Below are 26,784 nucleotides of genomic sequence, written 5' to 3'. Positions count from 1 at the left end.
GTTATATGCTTAAATTCATAATAAATACTATACAAGTGTCTATATGACTACTCTTCCTATTTTCACAAGACAAATTATTTTTGCTCAATAAGAGGAAGAGAACTATTACATACCTTTGTTTTTCTGTTTCAGCTTTTATTTCCTCTGTAAAAGGAAACAGTGAATTAGAATTCTGATAATAAAAACATAGTTATGGAAATATTAATATGCACAGTCACTCTAATTCTATATTTGTTAACAGGTGGAAAGTCAAACTTCTATTTGGACTAACACCACGTTTGTGAACCAAATTTCAGTTTAAAACAGCAACCGCTATCATGAGCAGTTCAAGTGTTTCTATAACTCGTTTCTTATCTAATTTGCAACTAATATATTATTAATGCAGTATCAAAACCAAGATGAGCCAAATCTCTATTTTCCAAGTAATTTATTATTTAAAGTAGTGCCCAGTTGCCCCAAACAAAATCAGGGCCACCTTGTGTTAGGCACGGTTTCAATACATAGCCTTTGTCAAGTATACATAAAATGGTTTTTAATCCTTTGAAGACAAACAACTCTAACTGTTTTATCAATCTATGCACTGTATCCTATCTTTGCAACTTTGCAAGTCTGATTTATGAATGAACAGGAAAACTACATTAATGACTTCTATCAGTTTTACCTATAAAAACTTTCTCACTTGTGCTCTTAAGAAACTGATTATACAGACAATTTTTCCTTTCTGAATATACAACTGGTTGCAAACAGCTGCTCACATTGAAGCAATGACCTGGAGCAAAAACATACTCCTGTAGCATTTCCACTTCAGACATGATATTAAAATAAATCATTTTTAAATTATTGCAACTTAGAAATAATGGAAGAAATAATATGAGACTTTAATCCTTTCCCCATCCTTCATATAATCAGGTCAATGATATATAAAAAATGCTTAATTTTGCCCAGTATTTTAAATGTCTAGACTCTAGACATTGTGACAAAATATTAAACAATTGTGTAGTTAATTTTAAGAAATTATTATTATTTATTATTATAAATTATTATATAATTATTATAAATTATTTTATATATATATAAAAATCTTCAGATACCAGATTACTCAAGATTCACAATAAAGTAAACTGTAACATCTTTCATAGGAAACACATGGTGTTTACCGGGCATTAAGGAATCTGATTTCCACAGAATTTGCTCTGGTTACAGTAGGGAAAGACATGGACAGTTGAATAATAAAATTATATAGGATCAATACATGAAATCTTATTAATATTCATCACAGAAAAAGAAAATGATACTGATGTATCATTAGAGCAAAGTTTCCTGTTCTAATCGTAAGCATCGATCAAACATGCATAGAGTATTTGGGGGGGGGGGGGGAGAGACACCCTTAATTCACTCATGACATTTTTCTTCAGTTAGAAATGATAGAAAAATAAGACTGCATTACAATTTACCTTTGAACATAAACATTAACCAGAAATGATGTCGTACTTTAGCCTCACATGCACTGAATTATTTGAATTAAGCAGCCATCCCCTTTCTCCATAAATGAGATTTATTATTCAGAAGTTGCATTTCTCAATTGTGCACACACAAAAGTTGCTATCTTTATAGTTGAACAGTTCTGAGTATGTGCAAATTGTATGAACTTCTAGTTTTTTCCTTTTTAATTTCAAAATGGAAATTCTGATTTGCCACAAGACAGAGCTAGAGGTTTGGTATTTGCAGATTCTTACTGATTAGGAAGTTAACATTTCTCATTAAACTCACTTATAGCAAAGCTATTTCATATCTCAGTGTTCCCTCTCTAGTTTAAACAAATATTAAATTCACTTACAAAACTATTCTTAGTCAAGAGAATCCTTCCCGAGCTAGATAAAATTTTGTTTTCCCAAGGATTCTATTTCATTGCGTAATAGATACAATCACAGTAACATTAAGCCACTCTTTGTTAATTTTTATGATAAAATTAAACTGAGTTGTATATGTTTAGAGAACAGAGGGAAGCCTGCCAAATGTTGAGGAAAACTTAAGGTAATGCTTCCAATAAACAGTGAATACCAGTTTGAAATCTAATAGCGCTACTTCTGGAGTGGCTGGCATTCCTTCTCTTCTCCCAGTTAGAAAGAACAACCGGGTGGCTAGTTTCATTAGTGAAAATCCCACCAGAAACTGATTTAATTCTTCAATTCTCAGGACTTGAAAAGAAATGTATGAAATACATACTGGCAAAGGTCTAAACCTACTAGCCAGAGGCCAAAAACATAAAAGATATGGGAGCAGAATTAGGGGTAACACCTAGGAAGATGCATTAATTATTGGAAAAAGGGGATTTCTACCAGGGTGCTTTGCCTAAAGTCTGCAGCATCTTCATATCAGTCTCGACCTACGACCCTATCGTCCTATGAGACATCCGATCATTTGAAATCTTTTTCTTTTGTTGGTGGAAGGAGAAAGCTCTTTTTTCCTCAGTCATCTTTGGAGCCTTCCCTTACTTTACCTCCACCCCCTTTTCTGGGTTCTTCTCTCGATGAATAAATAATTCTAGAGCATTCTTTTCTGCTATTGGTAACTTCACCAAGAAACTGAAAACTAATATAACTGTTAGTTTCACTTCCATCTGCTGGGTTTCCAGCTGCAGCAGAGAAATCAACCAGTCTTGTCAGATTCACTTTGTATTAAAAATTAGGGTAACTAACCTATTAGGACAGGGGAACTCAAAAAAGCCAAACAGCTTTGTCTAGGTGGGCATCTGAGTAACACTGGGGGTGTCATAAATATAAAGGGAAGGGTAAACCCCTTTGAAATCCCTCCTGGCCAGGGGAAAGCTCCTCTCACCTGTAAAGGGTTAAGAAGCTAAAGGTAACCTCACTGGCACCTGACCAAAATGACCAATGAGGAGACAAGATACTTTCAAAAGCTGGGAGGAGGGAGAGAAACAAAGGGTCTGTGTCGGTCTGTATGCTGCTCTTGCCAGGGACAGAACAGGAATGGAGTCTTAGAACTTTTAGTAAGTAATCTAGCTAGGTATGTGTTAGATTATGATTTCTTTAAATGGCTGAGAAAAGAATTGTGCTGAATAGAATAACTATTTCTGTCTGTGTATCTTTTTTGTAACTTAAGGTTTTGCCTAGAGGGGTTCTCTATGTTTTTGAATCTAATTACCCTGTAAGATATCTACCATCCTGATTTTACAGGGGGGATTTCTTTATTTCTATTTACTTCTATTTTTTATTAAAAGTCTTCTTGTAAAAAAACTGAATGCTTTTTCATTGTTCTCAGATCCAAGGGTTTGGGTCTGTGGTCACCTATGCAAATTGGTGAGGCTTTTTATCCAACACTTCCCAGGAAAGGGGGGGTGCAAGTGTTGGGAGGATTGTTCATTGTTCTTAAGATCCAAGGGTCTGGGTCTGTAGTCACCTAGGCAAATTGGTGAGGCTTTTTACCAAACCTTGTCCAGAAAGTGGGGTGCAAGGTTTTGGGAAGTATTTTGGGGGGAAGGACGCATCCAAACAGCTCTTCCCCAGTAACCAGTATTAGTTTGGTGGTGGTAGCGGCCAGTCCAAGGACAACGGGGGGAATATTTTGTACCTTGGGGAAGTTTTGACCTAAGCTGGTAAAGATAAGCTTAGGAGGTTTTTCATGCAGGTCCCCACATCTGTACCCTAGAGTTCAGAGTGGGGGAGGAACCTTGACAGGGGGAAAAGTCTGGTTTTTATCCTTTGCAGTGAAATGACAGGATATGGAGAGGTGGCATCCTGTTCAACTTGGTGGAGGCAGAGACAAGAAAAAATAGTTTATAAAGGCTTTTAAAAAGTTCTCTCTCTTCACAATTAATGTGTTCAGTTTCTAAATCTATATTTGTTTTTATGATTATGTCTAAGTTATGAAAAGAAGTTCTGACCGGTGAAGTTGTGCTAATTAATCACACTGTCATGTTATTGGTTTCAGAATTACAATCCAGAATTTTTAAACCTGTTTTATAAATTACATTTCAATAGCCAGCAGGAGGCATTTCAGTTCTGGACCAAATGACTTAAAAAACAGACCTAGTCCAGCTCTACAAAAATCTGTTTATTTACAGAAAACAAGCTACATGATTTGTGCAGTTTTGCCACTTTGAATTTAAAAAAAATCTAACAGCAATTTATTTTAATGCTTTATTTATCCTCCAGAAGCTCATTTCAGAAAGCTAACAAGCATATTGTTTATCAATACAATAACAATACATCAACTATAATGAACAGTTTGTCATAACCAGTGATATCTAACTCTTCCGATATTTTTATTAAAACATGCTTATGTCCAAACAGGGATACCTATCCAAGGAGAAAGAACCATTTTCTATACTGCAGGGAATCAAGATATGGAATGAGCAGTGATCTCTCTCAATAAGCTGTCATCTCTCCTCCCTTCCTGCTTCAGAACAAAAGAAGTCAGAGTCTTCAACCACTATCCAAACAAAGGTACCAAAAAGTCCTCCAAAGTGAAGTGACCCAAACCAGCAGACTACGAGGACAGGTGGGTGGTAGAGGCATTGTGTCAAAAATCTAAAGAATTTATCACTGAATACACTATGCCTCTAGGCCCCTCCCATTAAAACAGGAGACTGTTAACTTCTTGTGCCACAGTATCCTGAGAAAATGGGAAGAAAAAGTAAATTGTGTAATTGAACTCAACAGGAACTTTCATAAACTCAGCAGCCTTTACTCTATAGTATTTAGGCACAGTGGGTCAAACACACTTTGTCGGTTATGTATGAGTAAATACCCACCACACTTCCCAGTCAGTTATTCTCCCACAACATAAACATACTTTGGACAGCTGAAAACGGTCTGAAGCAGCACATAAAAAGCAAATTATTAAACCCTCACTTTATACACAGCACAACTTGATCCAGATGAGTGCAGATGAGTTTCACCTCTGCATCTAGTTTTACATATGGAAGGGCTGCAGAGAAAAAATGGCATAGCCTGTTATTTTTCCTACCGAGACTGCCCATGTGTCAAGCACTCATTCTGGGCGTCTGCTCTAGAAGACACAAAAATACATAATCTGTATTACACAAAAATAGGGAGAAGCTTGTCAATAAAAGTACAAAGGCAGAGAAAAAAGGGGTAGGAGAAAACAATAAAACAGAACAGAAAACTGGAGGAAGAGACCAAAAGGAAAGGGGATGCAGAAGGACCCAAAAACAAAACAAAAAAAACGGAGATAGACAATGTAAGAGGAGATGACCAAAAGTTTTGATTGTGGAAGCTGGTCTGTGTACGTGAAACAGCTTTCTAACCATGGTTAGTCAGTCTCTCTTCCATTCCTCCCTAAAAAAACACACATGAATATCTCCACTTTAGGTTCCAACTCTGAGAGCCATTCTGCTTGTTGATTCCATTACGTGGCCCCTGTTTTGTTAGACTATGAGACCTCTGGGGAAGAAATTCTTCTTTAGCAAACTTCTCCAACTGCACAGCACTATGTAAATAGATAAAAAGGACACAGGCAGATGGGGAAAGAAAGAAAAAGAATTATAGTGAGGAAGAGAAAGATCAAATAGTAGTGGTCTCACTATGCGTTGCCTCACATTTTATTCCTCACTGAGAACAATGTAGTGTAAAAAAGTGAGCTGTCAGAACTGTATGTTTTTGTACTGCTGTAGATAATCAGTAATAACATTTTCTCCCCTATTTAACCTAAAACAGATCTTGTAGATAGAAGGAAAATTACAGTAAAATTGAGAGACTATTCAGCCCGTAGGTCTTTCCATATGCTATTTGTTTTCTGACATTTATTGACACTTTCCTAAAGTCTTCAGAGAAACTAGAAAAGTTACTATTTCATGGCTGTCTCTCAACTCTCAAACCAGAATGAACCAGATTAACCAGAATGGTGACCAAGAGATACATGACAGACATGGCAAGGTACAAGCTAGTGAAATAAAGCCTTCCCCATGAATCTGAGTGAGATTTCCACAGTAAGGGAAAACACAGTTAGGCTGATAACAGTGAAGGGCCAGATCACTCCCTCTCATGAGGGAAAACACACACACACACAGCCCAGGAACTGGAAAATTCTGCTAAATTACCCCTAACATAATTATAGATTTGGGAGTGGAAGGGAAGGAGAAGAAAAAAATTGGGGTGGAATGGGCAGGGATTCAGCTTCTAGAAGCCACAGATATGCTGGAGGCCTGTGGTATCAGCATAGAGACCCAGAGCTTCTGCATCAACTCTAGGATTACCTGCCAGCACTGTTCAAGTGAAGCTACTGAATTAGTTCGGAAAAACCTCTCAGAGGGTTATATTACATAAAGGCGCTCTGCAAAAAGCCAATATATCCTTAGGTGGTATTAACTGAGCTACACACTCTGCTTGGTTGGGAAGGATGGCAGAGAGGCAGAAACATACATCCCACTCCCCATGAGCCCCACAATATCCACACATAAATCCTCTCCCCTAAAGACGGCTCTAAGGCTATGTCTACAGTTGGAGCTGGGGTGCGTCACTTCAGCTCGTGTTGGATTTCCTGTCTTCATTAAAACAAAAGGGTAGCTAATACTACAGTTAATATCACAACGAAAAGTCACATATACTAAACAGAACAAAAATGGGTATACATATCTACTATTGAACAAGTACTGATTGAACAAGTCAATATGAAAATATATTTTTACTGGTAAAGATACAGAATGATTTATACTATAACATGGAAAACAGGTTAGTAAGATTATCATAGCAGAGTATGATACTGGAAAAATGATAATTTTTGCGAACATTTCATTTATAACAACATTTCCTTCTAAAAATGCACGTTTCATTTCTTCCCCATTACATTTCAGCAGTTTATAGAGGTGTCTCACTGTAGCCATGGTATTCTAGGACAGAAAGCTCCTACTTGGTTTAAAAGGAAAGTGTGAACTAAGTCCTTGATCCGGCAAGAAGTTGCATGTAGGTATAATGTTAATGTATAATGTTACCCAGATAACTCAATATCTAGGCAAGGAAGGAATGAAAGTGAGAAGTAACAGTTTTAAAAATGCAACCTTCCCAAATATTCAGAAGGGAGAACTGGACAAGACACCTAGAAAATCTAATAAGCAAACAAGTGATCTACAATCCAGAATAAGAGAGGAGAGTTTGAAAGGACAAAGCAATTCTGAGTCAGTTCTTTTGAGTCACTGCAAGTGAACCGGTTTCCAGGCAACATGCAATGAAGAATAATTTTATACAATATTAGTAATTAAATAGTATACATCCTGAAGTGTATATTTTAAAGCATTTGCTTGATTTAGTTGGCTTCTCTATATTTTCTCTGGTTAGTCTCTCCAATATCTGACACTGCCAATATTGCTCAAGTTGGTATGCAGCAACTGTGGGAAGGAGAAATCTTTCAAAAGTCACCACAGGATTTTCAACATGGGGGGCAATTTCTATGTTGTTCTTTTCATGGTTATGTATACTTGGGCCCTCTTGACTTAGCAGTCTCTGTAAATCCCTCTGATTTCAGAGGTCTAAATACTAGGTGCTAAGCGCTGTATTGCAGCTATTACTGTTGCACTTGTTTAAGAACCCTTTGAAATTCACATAGGTCATCAGCATAAAGCAACTCAAAAACCTTGAAATTTTCATTATGTATTTAGAGACAAACTGAAATTATGCTATTAAACATTTCTACTGTGGTAGTTTCTAATGGAGCCCAACCTGCCTGAGTCCTTTGTACTAGGCACTGTACAAATATGTTATAGTCTCTGCCCTCCACAACTAACAATCTAAACAGATTATGCTAAATACATTTTTAGTTTATTTAGAATGGAAGTGAAAAGGTATATAAACAGATACCAAAATTGCCCATTTTATCTCATTGCTCCTTGCTGGTACTAAAGCTTAGCACTAGCAGAGAAGGATGCCAATATCAAAAGCTTCTCTCTCCCGGACTAACCAGCAGCAACAGAAGACATGTTAACGCTTTGAAGGCAATTCAGAGACTTCCAGGAAGAACTAAAATAATCATATTTAAATAGACCAAACAAAAGAGAAGCAGCATGGGAAATCCGATCTGAAAGCATTGCCTGCATTTAAACTGCAAGTGCAGTAATCCAAAGATTTACCATTACCATTGTACAGTTCTTAAACATAACCAAGGTACAGAGGACGTACATCACTGCAGAGAGACAGCATCACTACCCATACTCTAACCTAGATGTTGCCTGAACCTCCCTGCTTTCCACACAGAAAAACCTCTCATCCAGGAGTGAGGGTGCTTTAAGCCTAGGACTCAGCCCAGGCTGGCAACCTGCCTACTTCACAGCGAGAACACAGGCTAATCAAGCCCAGGTGCCAACAGTCCTCCAATCGCTTCCTACAATTCCACCTGGGCCATATTTTCTTGCCACTGGACAGAAAAATAATATGCAGCTTCACTGCTTTTCAAAGATATCAATTCTAGTCCAGATAAGGTGCTCACACATGATGCCACTGACTGTTAATGAGAGTAGTAAGAACTTAAGGGGCAAAAAGAAAAGAGGCCAGATATGAGCTGCTATATTCTGCCAATAGGTCAGACTGCTCCTTCGGCAGGACAAGAAGAGCCAGTCTGCAGCTGCGAGGATGCTGGAAAGGGAGGAGAAAATGGCAAGGGACTACAATGCCCATGAGCATGCCACAAGGTAGGAAGAGCAACAGCTAGAGCTGGAAGAGGAACAGCAACATAAGGAGCTGATGCACTGACTACCTGGCACAATGTCCACAAGAAAATGTGAGCCCCTGCACTGCTCCCAGCCCAGCCTGCTCCAGTGGTCTCTCCTCAATTGGCCCACATCCAACATACAGGATGGGGAATTAACCAGTCAATACAGTTCATGGATGGTTATGTATGTGGGCAGATGTACCCTGTCAAGGTTCCTTCCCCACTCTGAACTCTAGGGTACAGATGTGGGGACCTGCATGAAAGACCCCCTAAGTTTATTCTTACCAGCTTAGGTTAAAAACTTCCTCAAGGTACAAACTTTGCCTTGTCCTTGAACCCTATGCTGCCACCACCAACCGTGTTAAACAAAGAACAGGGAAAGAGCCCACTTGGAGATGTCTTCTCCCCAAAATATCCCCCCAAGCCCTACACCCGCTTTCCTGGGGAAGGCTTGATAATAAACCTCACCAATTTGCATAGGTGAACACAGACTGAAACCCTTGGATCTTAAGAACAATGAAAAAGCTATCAGGATCTAAGAAGAAGAATTTTAATTAAAGAAAAAGTAAAAGAATCACCTCTGTAAAATCAGGATGGTAAATACCTTACAGGGTAATCAGATTCAAAACAGAGAATCCCTCTAGGCAAAACCTTAAGTTACATAAAGACACAAAAACAGGAATATACATTCCATTCAGCACAACCTATTTTACCAGCCATTTAACAAAAGGAAATCTAACGCATTTCTAGCTAGATTACTTACTAACTTAACAGAAGTTCTGAAGAGCATTCCTGACCTGGTCCCGGCAAAAGCATCAGACAGACAGACAGACACCCTTTGTCGTCGTCCCCCACCACCTCCAGCTTTGAAAGTATCTTGTCTCCTCATTGGTCATTCTGGTCAGGTGCCAGCGAGCTTATCTTAGCTTCTTAACCCTTTACAGGTGAAGGGGTTTTGCCTCTGGCCAGGAGGGATTTTATAGTTCTGTATACAGAAAGGTGGTTACCCTTCCCTTTATATTTATGACATACCCCTTGCACTCCACCCCCATGCATCACAGGGGGAAGAACAAAGTTCAACATATTCATAAATTATCTGGAAAAAGAGGTGAACAGTGAAGTGATAAAGTTTGTAGATGATACAAAATTACTCAAGATAGTTAAGTTCAAAGCAGACTGAAGAGTTAAAAAAAGGCATCTCACAAAACTGGGCAACGAAGTAGCAGATGAAATTCAATGTTGATTAATGCAAGATAATACATTTTGGAAAACATAATCCCAACCATACATACAAAATGATGGGGTCTAAATTACCTGATACTACTCAAGAAAAGATCTTGGAGCCACTGTGGATAGTTCTCTGAAAACATTCGCTCAATGTGCAGCAGCAGTCAAAAATACTATCAGAATGTTAGGAACCATTGGGAAAAGGATAGACAAAAAGACTGTAAATATCATAATACCACCAAATATATCAATGGTATGCCCACACCTTGAATACCGCACGCAGTTCTGGTCACCCCATCTCAAAAGAAATATATTAGAATTGAAAAAGGTACAAAAACGGGCAACAAAAATGATTCACGTTTTCATTCATGACCTTGGCACAAAAATGGGAGCATGCTAATAAAATCTACGATGATGCAAAGTTGGGAGGTATTGCAAATATGGAGGAAGACTGAAATAGCATACATGAAGATCTGGACAACCTTGAAAGCTGGACTAATAGAAATGTGATTACATTTAATAGTGCAAAGTGCAAGGTAATACTTAGGGACTAACAACAAAGAATTTTTGCTATAAGCTGGGGATGTATCGGTTGGAAGCAACAGAGGAGGAGAAAGACCTAAGTGTATTGGTTGATCACAAGATGACTATGAGCCACCAATGGGATGCAGCCATGAAAAAGGCTAATGCAATCCCATGATGCATCAGGCGAGGTATTTCCAGTAGAGAGAAGGATGTGTTATTGCCATTATACAAGGCACTGGTGAGATCTCATCTGGAATAGTACATACAATTCTGGTCTCCCATGTTTAAGAAAGATTAATTCAAAATGCAAAGGTGCAGAGAAGGGCTACTAGGATGATCTGAGGAATGGAAAACCCACCTTATGAGAGGGGGCTCGAGGAGCTTGGCTTGTTTAGCCTAACCAAAAGAAGGGTGAAGGGAGATAAGACTGCTCTCTATGAATACACAGATAACTTAAATAAATAGCAAGGAGGAAGAAGAGTTACGCGCCAATGCCGACACAAGAGCAGAGATATACACTGACCATCAATAAGTTTAGGCTTGAAATTAGATTAAGTTGTCTAGCCATCAGAGGAGTGAAGTTCTGGAACAACCTTCCAAGGGGAGCAGTAGGGGCAAAAAACCTAACTGGCTTCAAGACTTACCTTGATTTTATGGAGGATATGGTAGGATGAGACTGCCCACAATGGCATGTAGGGGAAGGATAGCTCAGTGGTTTGAGCATTGGCCTGCTAAACCCAGGGTTGTGAGTTCAATCCTTGAGGGGGCCATTTCGGGATCTGGGGAAAAAATTGGGGATTGGTCCTGCTTTGAGCAGGGGGTTGGACTAGATGACCTCCTGAGGTCCTTTCCAACCCTGATATTCTATGATTCTATGTGGCCCATCCACAACTGCTAGTAGCAAAAATTCCCAAACGGCCAGAGAAGGGGCACTAATGGGGAAGGGCTCTGAGTTACCATAGAAAATTCTCTCTCAGGTGTTTGGCTGGTGAGTTTTGACAACATGCTCAGGGTTCAACTGATCTCCATATCTGGAGTTGGGAAGGAATTTCCCCCAAGTCAAATTGGCACAGAACCTGGGGGTTTTTTTGCCTTCCTCCACAGCATGGAGGACAGGTCACTTGCTGGTTTAAATTAGAATAAATGGTGGATTCTCTGGGTCTTCAAGTCTTTAAATTAGGGCTGTCAATTAATCGCAGTTAACTCACGTGATTAACTCAAAAAAATTAATAGCAATTAATCGCACTTATAACAATAGAATACCAACTGAAATTTATTAAATATTTTGGATGTTTTTCTACGTTTTCAATATTGATTTTAATTACAACACAGAATACAGTGCTCACTTTAGATTATTATTTTTGATTACAAATATATGCACTGTAACAATGATAAACAAAAGAGATAGCATTTTTCAATTCACCTCATACAAGTACTGTTGTGCAATCTCTTTATCGTAAAGGTGTAACTTACAAATGGAGATATTTATTTATTTTTTGGTTACATAACTGCACTCAGAAACAAAACTGTGTAAACTTTAGAGCCTAATAAGTCCACTCAGTCCTACTTCTTATTCTGCCAAACAAGTTTGTTTAAATTGATGGAAGATACTGCTGCCTGCTTCTTATTTACAATGTCACTGGTGAGTGAGAATAGGCATTTGCATGGCACTTTTGTAGCCGGCGTTGCAAGGTATTTACACGCCAGATATGCTAAACATTCATATGCCCCTTCATGCTTCGGCCACCATTCCAGAGGATATACTTCCATGCTGATAATAATGCATCAATTAAATTTGTGACTGTATTCCTTCGGGGGGAGACTTGTATGTCTCCTGCTCTGTTGTACGCACATTCTGCATATATTTTTTGTTATAGCAGTCTCAGATGATGACCCAGCACATGTTCGTTTTAAGAACATTTTCACAGCAGATTTGACAAAACGCAAAGAAGGTTCTGATGTGAGATTTCTAAAAATAACTAGAGCACCCAACCCAAACTTTAAGACTCTGAAGTGCCATCCAAAATCTGAGAGGGATGAGGTGTGGAGTATGCTTTTAGAAGTCTTAAAAGAGTACCACACTGATGCGGAAACTACATAAGCAAAACAGAAAATCAATCTTCTGCTGGTGGCACCTGACTCATGAAGGGACATATGAATCTTTAGTGCATTTGGCACATAAATATCTTGCAATGCCAGCTACAACAGTGCCATGTGAAGGCCTGTTCTCACTTTCAGGTGACACTGTAAACAAGAAGCAGGCATCATTATCTCCTGCAAATTGTAACAAACCTTGTTTGTCTGAGTGATTGGCTAACCAAGAAGTAGGACTGAATGGACTTGTAGGCTCTAAAGTTTAACATTGCATTCAAAAATAAAACTTTTTTTTACATAATTCTACATTTGTAAGTTCAACTTTCACGATAGAGAGATTGCACTACAGTACTTGTATGAGGTGAACTGAAAAATACAATTTTTGTTTTTTTACACTGCAAATATTTGTAATAAAAAATATAAAGTGAGTACAGTACACTTTGTATTCTGTGTTGTAATTAATATATTTGAAAATGTAGTAAACATCCAAAAATATTTAAAATAAATGGTATTCTATTATTGTTTAACAGCACAATTAATTGCGCTATTAATTTGTTTAATGGCACGATTAATCACCATTAATTTTTTTTAATCACTTGACAGCCCTACTTTAAATCATGATTTGAGGACTTCAGTAACTCAGTGAGAGATTATGGGTCTGTCACACTAGGGAGGGGGTGATGTTCTGTAGCCTGCAATGTGTACGAGGTCAGACTAGATGATCACGATGGTCCTTTTTGACCTTAAAATCTATGAGTCTATATTAACTGAATCAAGATAGGAGAGCTGTTGCAGCAACAGATTTCAGCAAATGGAAAAAAGTGTGTTTATTTCTGAAATCAAATTTAGCAGGTGTAAACACCATTTGAAAAAATGAAACACTCATCATAAACCATTTCAGTTACTTATTGTCCTAGAAGTTTTCCAAGTCAACTGATGTAGCCGGCAACGTAGGATTATGGTCGGGATATCATAACCATGGAATATAACCCATAACCCATGACATAACCCATGGAATCTGCTACAGTTGATTTACTGGTACAGCCAAGGATTATATCATGGTAAAACAGTTTCTAGCTCAGCAGTAAAAAAAAAAAAGAAAAAAAAGTAAGGTGCAATGTTACATTTTACTGAGTAACTATTACTTAAATTTGATAGTGCACATTAAAAAAAACTTGTATTTCACCGATGCAAAACTATTCAAACACAGTCTTTAGATGGCAATTGTTACTGCTTCTACACCAGATTCCTCAAACTTCAAAAACCTAAACCAGCAGTCTTCTACGAAGCAGCAGTAACTTCCTTTGGGAAATTCAGAATAAGACATTTAATTACAAAGCTAACAACTGATAATTTAGATGGTCTAGAAGTTCCATTAACTTATTACTCTGTTGAATACTTAATGTCTAGTATGTTGATTAAATATAGTTTATTGTGCACTTTCTATGTAAATGACTTCCACAGACTATCAGACAGAGAGCAAAACATGGCATTACAAGAGGACAGACAAGTCTAAAGTTGTAAAAAACCAAGATGCAATTGTATTACATTTGAAAAACAGTGTATTTGTATAATTAAGAAACTATCAAAATACATACATGCAAAAAGAGTTCAGGTTGCATATGGAACCTTAATGTGGCATTTTGTGGCTTAAGTTCTAAACTGTGAATCCTTAGAATTCTTTTATTGTGTTTATGGAATTTCCCAGGGTATTTTTTGTTTTTGTTTTAAATTGGCAATATTAAATGCATATCCTGTCATTAGGAACTATTAAGATGGACAACACTGGAATGACCTGAGCAAGCACCTTAGGTAGTCTGTGGAAGAGAAACCATTTTTTGTGAAAGTTAGAACGTTTGCACCTTCCAAGATGCAACTGGGCAAGGTCTCTTCCTGCAAAAAACAAAAACAAAGTATTCTTCCCCAATACACTTCTCACATTGCAAGATCCACAGAAACTGTGATTCATTCATTTCTAACCCATACCTAAACATATGAAAGCCACATCTACACAAGGAAATGATACCAAAATAATTCCTATTGGAGGAAGCCCAGACAGTAGTTACTGGCAGTGTTTGTCAGCTCTGCTTTTCAGCAGGTTTAACTGAGTAACAATAGATCCCGCTACAGAAGAAGGCAGATATGGCAGCAAATGCATAAGTTAACTAGAGCTGTATTGAAACCTTAGCCTTATCTACCCTAGGTCTCTTCCCTATGGGATCAGCAACAGTATTCTTTTGCAAAATCCCCTAGTTTTGCCAAAGCCTCCATACAGCTCTAGTTCACTTATGTATCTGCTCTCCGGCCTGTCGACTTCCCCTGCAAGGTCCTCATTGTGCCTTCTTCCATGCCACTTATCCTTGGAACAACCTTTCACTTTTTGTGAGCCATTCACCAACCTTCTCTTCAATTCCTCCTTAAACAGCCACCCACTTCTATCAACACTTTCAGAGATGATTCACACACATGCAAAAAAAAAATTTCTATTCAAATGGAAACAAAATTCTAAATCTGCTCAATCTGCTCTCTGATCTATATTCCCACCCCATCATTTTCTTTCCACAATTCTTCTCCCTACTCTTTACTTTCTGTTGCCTTTCATCTCCGTGGTTTATAATGCTACAATCAGGATGGTTATCAGGGTAATCAGATTCAAAACATAGAGAATCCCTCTAGGCAAAACCTTAAGTTACAAAAAGACACAAAAACAGGAATATACATTCAGCAGAGCTTATTTTATCAGCCATTTAAACAAAACAGAATCTAACACATATCTAGCTAGATTACTTACTTAGTTTTAAGACTCCATTCCTTTTCTGTTCCCGGCAAAAGCATCACACAGTCAGAGAGAACCTTTGTGTCCCCCCCAGCTTTTGAAAGTATCTTGTCTCCTCATTGGTCATTTTGCTCAGGTGCCAACGGGTTATCCTAGCTTCTTAACCCTTTGCGGGTGAAGGGGTTTTTCCTCTGGCCAGGAGGGATTTAAAGGTGTTTACCCTTCCCTTTATATTTATGTCAGGGCTTATGGACGTTACTGCAGTAAAAATAATAAATAATGTAGTGCTTTTCATCTAATGATGTTTTGCTAATTATCTTTTGTTTAATAGCATCCTCAATTGAATTATTCTTGGTATGGTGCTGGGGTTAGTTTGTGTTCACTTTGCTGGCTGGTTGTTTGTATACATATTCTACATAAAACATGCATAACCTTGAAGTATTATTGAACAGTGACCATTTTATTTTCCTTATGGCCACAGTTTGATAGACTAAAGCTCTCTTCTTCTGAGGGTTTGAGTAGGTTGCTTTTGGAGTATGATCACTGTTAAAGCCTTGAATTACTCCAGTTTGAGCATTGGCCTGTTAAACCCAGGGCTGTGAGTTCAACCCTTGAGGGGGCCATTTAGGGATCTGGGGCAAAAACTGGGGATTGGTCCTGCTTTGAGCAGGGGGTTGGACTAGATGACCTCCTGAGGTCCCTTCCAACCCTGATATTCTATGATTCTATGATTCACCAACATGCCCTTCTTGAACACCTCCTGCCAGCCTGCATCCTACCTCAGGCGAAACAGTCCCCACCTCATGTGTTTTCATTTCCCAAGTCTGCAGTTGGCCACGCTACTTGAATGGGGCTCATTTTCCTAACTCAATGTTCACATACTCAAGGTAGGGTAGGGAACAGAGAATTAACTCTACTGTGGCTCACCAGCATTGAAGCCCAACAGGATCACAGAAGGGGAAGATGGGAATACATTTCAGTCATTGTATTTTGGTTGAATGGCACACAGCGAAGTGAGGTCCTATGCAAATGCACAGATCTAAAGACACCACTGATCATGACCACTATACAGCATTCAAAAAACCAAACAAGCGATTGTGGTGAGTTTAAGAAATATTAATAGAAGCAACGTACAGTTTTGTATGCACACACAAATTTACATATATATATTCCAAATGATTTAAATTCCTAATCTTATATTCGGATATAAGATGTTTAAAATTAAAAACATATAGTTAAAGAATTTTTTAAAAAATTTACTGCATGCTACTCAAGCTTCAAATCTAAAGCATTAGATATATGCTGCTCCTTGTCAATTTCATGCTTGGAGGCATTACAGGACTAAATGCCAAGGGAACACAGATTGAGAACACCACACCGAGATAGGTGCCCAGATTTGTTCTGCAATTAAATGTCAAAACCTGAGATCCTTAATGATAAGCATTCAGCACGAACATTAATTACATTTCATGGCCTGATTCCCCCCGAATGAGCATAGCAAGTTGCTATAGGTCTTTTGCTTTAAATATGCTAATCAATTTAAGTTCTAAATCATGACTTGATATTTAGAAAAAATAAAAAAAAGTGAGGCAGTTGAGGAAGAGAAAATAGATCGTTGAAGAGATACATAAATATCGCAAAATCATAATCTAAAATCCAACTTCTGCAGGAAGCAGAGGCATCTTACAACAGTTTCAAATAGCTCAGTGGTTTGAGCATTGGCCTGCTAAACCCAGGGTTGTGAGTTCAATCCTTGAGAGGGCCATTTAGGAATCTGGGGAAATTGGGGATTGGCCCTGCTTTGAGCAGGGGGTTGGACTAGATGACCTCCTGAGGTCCCTTCCAACCTTGAGATTCTATGAACATATTCAAGTTAACGGAAGTGGCACTGACAGGATGCAGGAGAGCTGTGTCCAGCATTTGTTGGCTAGAGGAAACAACAAAGACCCTTTGAGGATGGCAACATAAGTAAAAAATGATGAAGAACATAGTCCATTCTAGAAACAAAGGAATAGAGCATCCTAATCTCTGCAAAAAAGAAAACGTAAGATAAAGGAGAACCCCATCTATGATTTTTTCCCTCATTTTCTGATTTGTTACAGGGAAGAAGCAAATCCATTAAAATATATTTCATCACTTGTGTAACCCCACTTAAAATGCAAAGAAACAACACATTTCACAATTATGCACAGGCATGTAACACCTGTTTGGGTTACATCATTCTTTCAACAACAGGTAATACTTACTTTGTTTTAGTAATAAATGTTGGGCTCACATCACAGAAAATGTGTCTTTCTCAAAAAAGTAATTTTTACATGCTCCTGAATTCTATATTCTATCATACAAAAACCATACTAGATTTCTTATAAATCTCTCTCCATTTTTCCATAAACCACAAAAGATTTAGGCATCTTCCAGAGAAATGAGATAATCTGAATAAATTTTACAACAGAAAGCACAAATAAGGAGGAAGTGATGCACTACAAAACTGTTCTAAAAATATTATGGAACAGAACCAATACATTTCATTTGAGATGGTTTACAGACACATGGTCCTATTTTATTTTAGTTTTACTGTGTTACATATAGGATATGAAAAGCCAGTGATTAAACAAAATATCTTCTGCCTTCTGTATACTCCTATTTCTTAAAGAACGAATTCCTATAGAATAGTTGATTTCTACAGGATACTAATGAAATATGAATGCTTCATTATATATTAAACAGCAAACACGATAAATCAAGCAGATGCAAATAATTCATTCTATATTACAGTTACAATTACAGAGCAAATTGCCCCTTACACCTCTGTTAGTCCCTCTTGAGTGCACCCTACAGTGATAGGCCTGGCTTTCTGCACCTCACTCTAGGTGGAAAAACATGATACAACTAATCTTAGATTGGATCTCTTGGCTGCAGGCATCTGGTTCCTAATAGCGTTAACATAGTCTAACGCGGTTTGGGCACCCCTAAGAATTTCTTTCCTCAAAAGGTACAAAGCAGAGAGCAAAAGGTAAAAACAAAAAGACCTACATACATGGGTATTATTTTGTAAGTTCCCCTCAGCCCAGCTAACTCCAAGTCTGGCAGGCATAAACTGACGGCCCCAACATAGTTTCTACCTCTCTCCCTCTGCGTATGTTTGCCAGGCTGTCAGCTTTTCACCCACGCCCTGGATAGCCTCCTCTCCCAGTTGACACAAATCCCCTTCCCTTTCTACGGTTTTGGATGGTTAGCATCCCCTCTGATCCCAGGATTTAGTCTTGAGAAGAGCAAAGCACTCCAGCCAGAATAGAACCAGACCCCAGGTGGTTTCTTCCCCATTGATGGCTCAGCCATTGTTTCCCCCAGGAGCCTTCTCTTTGCCATTCTTTCATTTCCTGTGGGGTTTCCTCCTTTACCAATTCCTTGGATTTAACCCCTGGCATTTAGGCAGGTTTATATCATCCAGATAATAAATACTGCATGCCCCCTCAGTTTAACAAATACATATATTTCCCAGTTCTCCACAGTGATGTAATCATATACTCATCAGGTCTTCAGGCAGCAGTTTGTATTATACACATCCATTCCCTGAAGAGAGAATTTTAAAGGTTTAAAGTTATTTCAGGTTCTACACCTGCCCAAATTCCATGTTAATTTTGGTGGCATCTAAGCAAAATGACCATTATTTACACTCAACTGTCTACTTTAGATAATAAGATTGTATAGTTATGGAACTTATTAAATAAGATTATCTAGGCAAAGACTTTTTATTTAATATAAAACCAAGCAAAAATGCTCAAACAAAAACTTTAAAAATTAGTTACATTGTACAAAATGATAGGCATTCACCTTGAGAACTATTTGGGTTTGACTGCCTTACCTCTCCATTCCCCTGAGAGCGAGAGAGAGAGACAGAGCGCAAGCTCACACGAGTGAGAACAGACTGGAAAAAGTCAAGGGTAACAGAACTGGTTAGAGGTTTCCAAGTATTTATTATGTATGAAGAGTGATTGCAAAAACAGAGATTATTTAACTTGGATAGGAAAAGAGTATATTTATAGTATACAAAATAATGAAAAATGCAGTATCAGAGGGTACAGGAGACTGGGGATTATCATGACAGTAGATAGGAAGGAGGGAAGCAACCTCAGTAAGATTACACTGTTAACTCAGTTAGGGGTAGTGCACAGCTTCATGAAGACTACTTTTTAAAAAATAGGATAAATGAATAAAGGAAGCGGAAGTCTAATAGCAAAATTTGTTGTGGGCAATGCTGAAGAAATGAGATTTCACTAAGGATTTAAATTAGGAGAGGGTTGTGGCTTTGTAGCTGAATTTTGTCCACTTTAGTAAAGACATTCCATGCCTAGAGGGCAGCACGGACAGAGATATGGTGGGAGAAGAAAACAAATAGGGCACTGATGATGATGTTATTGCTGAGCGAGAGGGAGTGGAACATAAGACTGATTAATCAGAGAATCATAGGACTGGACAGGACCTTGAGAGATCTAGTCCAGTCCTCTGCACTCATGGCAGGACTAAGTATTATCTAGACAATCCCTGTTTGGGGAAAAAACAAAAACAAAAAGACAAAACTAACTTTTTGAATACAGATATCCGGTCAAGCACACACTATCTATAGATAAAGAGATAAAGAATTTTAATAGGTACAGTTTTTATTATCAGGATGACCAACAGTGGTACGCTGTTGAGCTTTCATCCTCTCCATGGGGTCAATTAAGAACTCTCAGTCTTAAAATTTGAAATGTAGGAGGCGGAATGTCCTCATTCCCACATGAATGAGTGCTTCAAAAAAATCAGTATAATGAATCTATGACCATTACATAATTAGCCAACTGAAAATAGAAAAATAAGTCACTGAACAACTTCCAAACAACAGATAAAAAGCTGTCCCATTGTTACCATACTAATCTGGCACTCTGGAGACGCAAGTTCAATTCCCTTCTTTGCCACCGACATCCTATCTGGGTCATGAACAAGTCATTTAGTTTTTCTGTACCTCAGCTCTCCATCCATAAAATATCATCTCCCAACCTCTCAGAGGTTTTGAGGGGACAAATTTGAGATTGTGAGGCTCTTAGGTACTACGATAAAGGGGACCACATAAGGAACTAAGATAGAATCATAGTCACAAATACCATCTATTCTATTGATCACAAGGATTGAAAAAAATGACTAAAAGTTTGCAACAAGAACACTCATATGGCTTGACAATTAATGAAGAATGATACATGGAAAAGTACTGAATTTGAGGTGAGGAGAGAATATCTAATGTGGTACATTAGTGATCTGAGTTAGTCCCAGTCTTATTAAATATTTCATTAGTACACCTAAAAGGAATACACAGCAAGTTAATGAAACTCACAGATAATGAAGGAGCTGAATACTAGATAGGGCAAAGAAAAACCATGAAAAGGTCTTAGACTGGAAACAAGGGTAGAACACAAAATGAAACTGAACTTGAGAAAAATGAAAGCAAATGAAAATAAACATGGGATAAACAATCCAAAGCAGCTGATATTCAATTCTGGAACACAGTCATGCCAGAGAGACACAATGTAACAGGAGTGACAGCAGACAGCAAGTTAGATTTGAATTTGTAAAGGGATGTGGCAGTAAAAGAAGCTAATGCAGCTTTTACCCTGCAGTATATTGACCAGGGCTCTATGCCACTCACAGAATTGATGTTACTATGTCAGGATAACGGGATGCTTACATCAGTAGAAGACAAACTTAAGTGTAGACACGCACAACTAGGTTGATGTAAACTGACTTGCGTTGACCTAACTTTGCAGTGTACACCAGCCTTTAGAAAAATCTGAAACAGTGATAGCCACTAGGCTATGAAAAAAAGTTTCCCAAAGGACATGAAAGAAGTCCTGTCACTTGGGAAATTTAAAACTGAATGCAACACTAGGGAAAAAAAAAAAAGTTTATGGAATAAACCCGAACTAGCAGGATTAGATAACCGCTTTTCCATCACTAAAATGCTTTGTCCCGAATACTCGTTATAAAAAGCATTTACAAAAAATTGTAAAGCTAGCTCTGTAAGGATGGATATGCAAATCAGAGAAAATATGGGACTGATAGAAAACCTCATGTGCCCATCTATCTCATTTGATTGTTGTGGGGTATGCTTTGTTCCTTCCCATTGTGTACAAGAAAGGGATAAACCAAGAGTGAAAGGAATCTGAATAAGTACTCTCCACCCAGAATTTATGACATGCTGACAACCCTTTAGAGAATCTCTCCCCCAACACTACTAAATTTTAGCTTCTACTAAATGTTAAAATGCATCGTAAGACCAGACACCTGCTTCTGATGTCCCGAGTTTGAGTCCCTTTCAGGCTACAAATAGGAACTCTCATAGCAGGAGTTTTAAGTTTCTCAGAAACATGTTTACCTCGTTCTTAAGATTTGCATCAACAATACCTTTAAGCTGTCAGAAAGCAGTTGGATACTTTTTGTCCTCTACTGTTTAAAAATTTAAAAGTAATGTTTGTAGAAAATGCCTTAATTTTAACTTTTACTATTTTTACTGAAAGATCTTCTCACATGAGAGTGATGACATTTTTTCTTCTGTGATGGATTTTTGAACACTGGATTATTTCTTGCTAACACCAGAAAAAGGAATCAGTTTCTGATATAAACAAAGGACATTTTAAATAACTTTGTACAACATGTGTAGCTTTGGTCGGCATAATTCTCCTAGTTATGATGCGCTCCTTGAACATGTAATTGCAATTAGGAATACTATTGAATGGGCAGAAACAGGTTCTTGGTCAAGCACAAACAAATAAAGGTTTGGTCAGCAAAAGTGAATCTTTACAGAGGTCTTTTCATATCAGATACTACAATAAACCTTCTATCAGGTATGCAGGGAGAGCCAAAAGGGTTCTTATCTTAGAATACATGACAGATTTACAATTTGAACTTACAATCACAGCTGAATCAACACCAAGTTACATACAGTACTTGCATCCAATGAAGTGAGCTGTAGCTCATGAAAGCTTATGCTCAAATAAATTGGTTAATCTCTAAAGTGCCACAAGTACTCCTTTTCTTTTTGCGAATACAGACTAACACGGCTGTTACTCTGAAACAGTACTTCTGGTGGCAACTGTGTCTTGGAAACCGGGGTTTCACTGGCTTATTCAACCTACCCTATAAAGAAGGGAAAGAGGAAGTTGTGCCAGTGTTTGTTTTGTTTCTTTGTGATACATAAAGGCAGCAAGTAATTTTTTTTAATGGGGAGGTTGGCATTTTCCTCACCCATATTAGAAATTCAGGTTCTCTCTATCCTGTTTTACTCAGAAGGGCATGGATTTCTGGAGACCAAACAGAGGTACTTAAAAAGGGAAACCTGAGTGACCGAGTAGAAAGGGATTTTTCATCAACCTATGAACAGACCGGTCAACCACACCCCTCCTTTGGAACCGGAAACACATAACCAGGCAGCAGCAGAGACCAAAAAAAGAGACAGATACAGTACAGTATTGTATTAAATGTAAACTACTAAAAAAAAAAAGGAAAGTTTAAAAAAAGATTTGACAAGGTAAGGAAACTGTTTCTGTGCTGGTTTCATTTAAATTAATATGAAAATGCTACTTTAACTTTCTGCATAGTGAAGTTTCAGAGCTGTAGTAAGTCAATGTTCAGCTGTAAACTTTTGAAAGAACAACCATAACATTTTGTTCAGAGTTACACAGAGCCTCCATTCCCGAGGTGTTCACCACTCTGAGGTTCCACTGTATTTTTTTTAAAATGATTCAGCAAGCCTGGCCTCTTCAAACAGGGCTGACAAAGCAACAACTCCAGTTCTCAATACATCCTCCACAGAAGCTTCCTTCAACAACAGGATAGACCACACTTTATGTGTCTCGTATTTCTTAGATTATTTACTTTCAAACCTTACCATCCTTTGTTTATACATCATGAAGCAGAAAAAAGGGGAGGCAAGTGAGGGGCACAAACCAAATGCTCTTGTGCAGATAGGTCACTTCTAATTCAGAACTGCAGCAGTCTGGAGAAGACACAAGATGTACAGTTCAAACAGTGGCACAAAAATTATGAGAAATTATACTAGCTATCTTTTCGCAAAATTCTAGATTGCAACCAGGACATAGGCAGTCTTGGCGAGGTCATGACAGCAGGTGCTGTGAATCAAGTATTGGAAACCAGGGGCTAAACTCAGAGCCAGAGGTAGTAGTTGGAAGCCAAAGACAAGGGTCAAGCTGGAATCATTTTGAGCAAGCAGAGCAATAGGCAAGGTGGGGTCTCAGGCAGAGACAAGGCAGGGTGCAAGGCAGGGAAATCAGGAACAAAGCAACACAGGAGTAGTCACAATGGTGGGCATCAGTACTGAGCAGCCAGTGAGCTGCTCCTGCCTTAAGAGCTGGTGTGCTGGACCCTCCAGCCAATCTGGTGGCATAGCCAATATATGCAGTCTGATGAAGGCCAGCTGTGCTCATGGGTTCTCTGGAGACTAGCTCTGCTGCCGGCCGATTCCTGACAAATAGGTTCTTATACCATGCCCCTCACAATGATATGGGAGACCCTACTAGTTCTTTTACTTCTTGGTGTTTATTCTTACCTGTTTGTTATCCTGTAAAGCAGACATCTTTGGGGAAGACTCCTTTACGATAGTATAGTGCCTAACCAATAATTACTTGCCTTCTATTAAAGAATGGAATGGAACAAATCATCTGTCGGGGCTATTCCTCTTAAACATCTATGAACAATGCCTGTAGGGCTAGCAATGCATGAACATCTACCACTTTTTTCTTCTTTGCACAGAAAACTGTTGGTACAGAGTAACCCAAATAATCAGCACAATCAATACCCAGACACATACAAGAATCACATCAGTTTATGCCCTCAAGGAGTCAAAATCCCACAGCAGAAGAGGCACAACAGAAAGACAACATATTAAAAAGTTAAGCCAATGCACCAGTTTGTTGGCCAGCTACATGCTGTAAATACACATTACTATCTTAATTGAAGTATGTATCGTTTAAATATCTGTATGTGTCATGACCAAGTATTTACCTATTTATGTTTAATATTTACTTTCTATACATATGTTAATGCCTATTTATAATCAAAAATAAAATTGAATTACCCATTTTAATTGTATTATCTGTTTTGCATCAGATAAGAATTCAAATTCTCCTCATGTAGTGTATAACTTCTGTTCTTTATACATTACACACAGTAACACCTGTTCATATGCGAGGGATTTTGAATTCAAAATTAGTACATTTCAAATTCATAACACCCATAAAACAACATTTTCATTGCTACAGAGATGTTATAAAAATAATGGGCTAATCGGTTTCAGCAAGCAGTAGCCTGAAACCAACATAAGAATACTTTTTACTAAAAAGCTAACATAAGAAACTGTATTAAAGCAAAGTTAAAAATACAATATTAACATATTACATTGTACAACTGGGAAGAGAAACTGGGAGTCAGGGGAGTAACCCCTGTGACCATCCACCAAGTGACCCCACCCCTAGCCTGGGATCCCCACACTCTCCCCATCCCATCTCACCTTAACTGGGGCAGGCCAGTGGAGGATGTCTCTGGCCTGGCTCCAGCAGGCTGGGTGGCAGAGCCGCAGCCTGCTCTGGCGGGCCAGACTGGGCGGCATGGCTGCAGCATGCTCCGGCGGGCCAGGCCAGGCGGCATGGCCACAGCCTGCTCCAGCGGATGGGACCAGGTGGTACGGTAGCAGCCTGCCAACCCCGGAGCTGCAGCTGCTTAAGGGGCTTGGTGGTGATCAGCGTGCCCAGAAGTGGAGAGACTCTGGCCCCACCTCATCCCTTCTGGCTCTGCTGGCTGTGCTGCCTCTCCTTGCCCCCTCTGTTGGGGGGAGGGGCTGTGTTGCACCTCTCCCCTCTCTATACCTGTTCATAAGCTGACCCCCTTCTCTGATGCTTCCCTTTTTTACTAAAAAAAATTCAGCTTATAAACGAGTATATATGGTAAATCCCCTTTACTGGAGCAATATGCAAGTAGGTCAGGGGAGCTCCACAAAGCAAGCATTTTGTCATAAGATTAATCTCTTTAATAATTTCCTCCTGAAACCGTCTAATTGCTGGACACAACCACCACATATGCAAGTTTGTTCCCTTTTCCCCACAACCCCTTCCTCAGAATGTCACCCTACCAGCAAAAATATGATGGATTTTACCTGGAGTCAAATACCATCTATACTGTATATTTTTTTCTTATGAGCTACACAAATTAAAGCTATATATCCCCTTTCCCATATATCAATGTCTTTGTCCAAACATCTCTCCCATCTTTTCATCTGGGTTGTCTTTTTATCAAGATCTTTTTCAATCAAAATTGTATATATCTTAGAAATTAAACCTTTTGTTCCAGATTGCTCCTAGGTCAATTCCTCAAAGAGTGGTTAAGTCTTCTTTGAGTTTTGTGGGATAATCTATTGTTAACCCAACTAATTACATTTTTTAATTGTGATGCATAATAAGCCAAATTAGGGAAAGCTATTCCACCCCACTCTGTAGGTTTATAAAGTACTTTCGAACAAACCCTTTGTCTTTTATGTTTCCATATGAATTTTAATAGCACATCCTGCCATGTTTTTAATGTCATGTCAGGGATACCAACTGGGATACACTGAAACCAAAGTAACAATTTTGGGAATATGCAGTGGTGTTGTAGTCTTCTTAGCCCCAGGATATTAGAGAGACATGGTGGGTGAGGTAATTTCTTTTACTGGATCAACTTCCATGGGTGAGAGTGTTATGCTTTCGAGCATACACAGAGCTCTTCTTCAGGTCTAGACATTCATCTCTACTGAGGCTAGCCAAGAAATTTCATGATTTGTTCCATTCCTTCAAATCTTATTATTTTATTCCACATTGGAGAATAATTGGTCTTAAAATATTTGTTTCTCTACAGCATTTTATGCCCATATTTTTTAAAAATTCCTTTACCCATTTCAATTTGTGTATCTGACAACAATGTGTTGTGAACCTTTGGGGAATATTAAATTCCTAAAATTTCAGATTGTAGTTTATTTTGAAGACTGCTTCAACTCAACTGTTCTATAATTTTTAACAAGGCTTCTGGATCCTGCAAATATAACAAGATGTTGCCAACATACAAAGCTATTTTGTGTTCAAAACCAAAAAAGCTTATGATGCACTATATAAGGGACTGTTTCTCACAAATGGTTCCATTCCAAAGCAAACAATGGGGGGGGGGGAGGAATAATGGTCAACACTGTTTTGCACCACTTGACATACTAAAAGGAGGGGATTTATGATCATTAACCAAAGCAGATGCTTGAGAATGATATAAAGGGACAATATGTCCCTATAAAACTGATTTCCAAAACTAAACTTTACCAAAATCTACCTGATGTAGTCCCACTCCAGCCACTCTCTCTCAGCATCCAAAAAAAAGCAACACATGGAAAGAACTGCTGGAATTAACTTTAT

General features: G+C 38.4%; 1 protein-coding gene across 2 annotated transcripts in view; it reads right to left on the bottom strand.

Moving 5' to 3' along the window:
- The window catches only part of ARFGEF1 (ARF guanine nucleotide exchange factor 1), a 181,744-nt gene that overhangs the window by 113,150 nt on the left and 41,810 nt on the right, over positions 1–26,784 (bottom strand). For both annotated transcript variants that reach the window (XM_073330931.2, XM_073330927.2), the window contains exon 2: positions 114–144. In XM_073330931.2, coding sequence (XP_073187032.1) covers positions 114–144 — 31 coding nt within the window. The remainder of the gene's footprint in view (positions 1–113; positions 145–26,784) is intronic.

This window comes from Lepidochelys kempii, chromosome 2, assembly GCF_965140285.1.
Source record: "Lepidochelys kempii isolate rLepKem1 chromosome 2, rLepKem1.hap1, whole genome shotgun sequence".
In the NCBI taxonomy this organism is placed as follows: domain Eukaryota; kingdom Metazoa; phylum Chordata; order Testudines; family Cheloniidae; genus Lepidochelys; species Lepidochelys kempii.
This window is presented reverse-complemented; position numbering and strand designations above follow the sequence as displayed.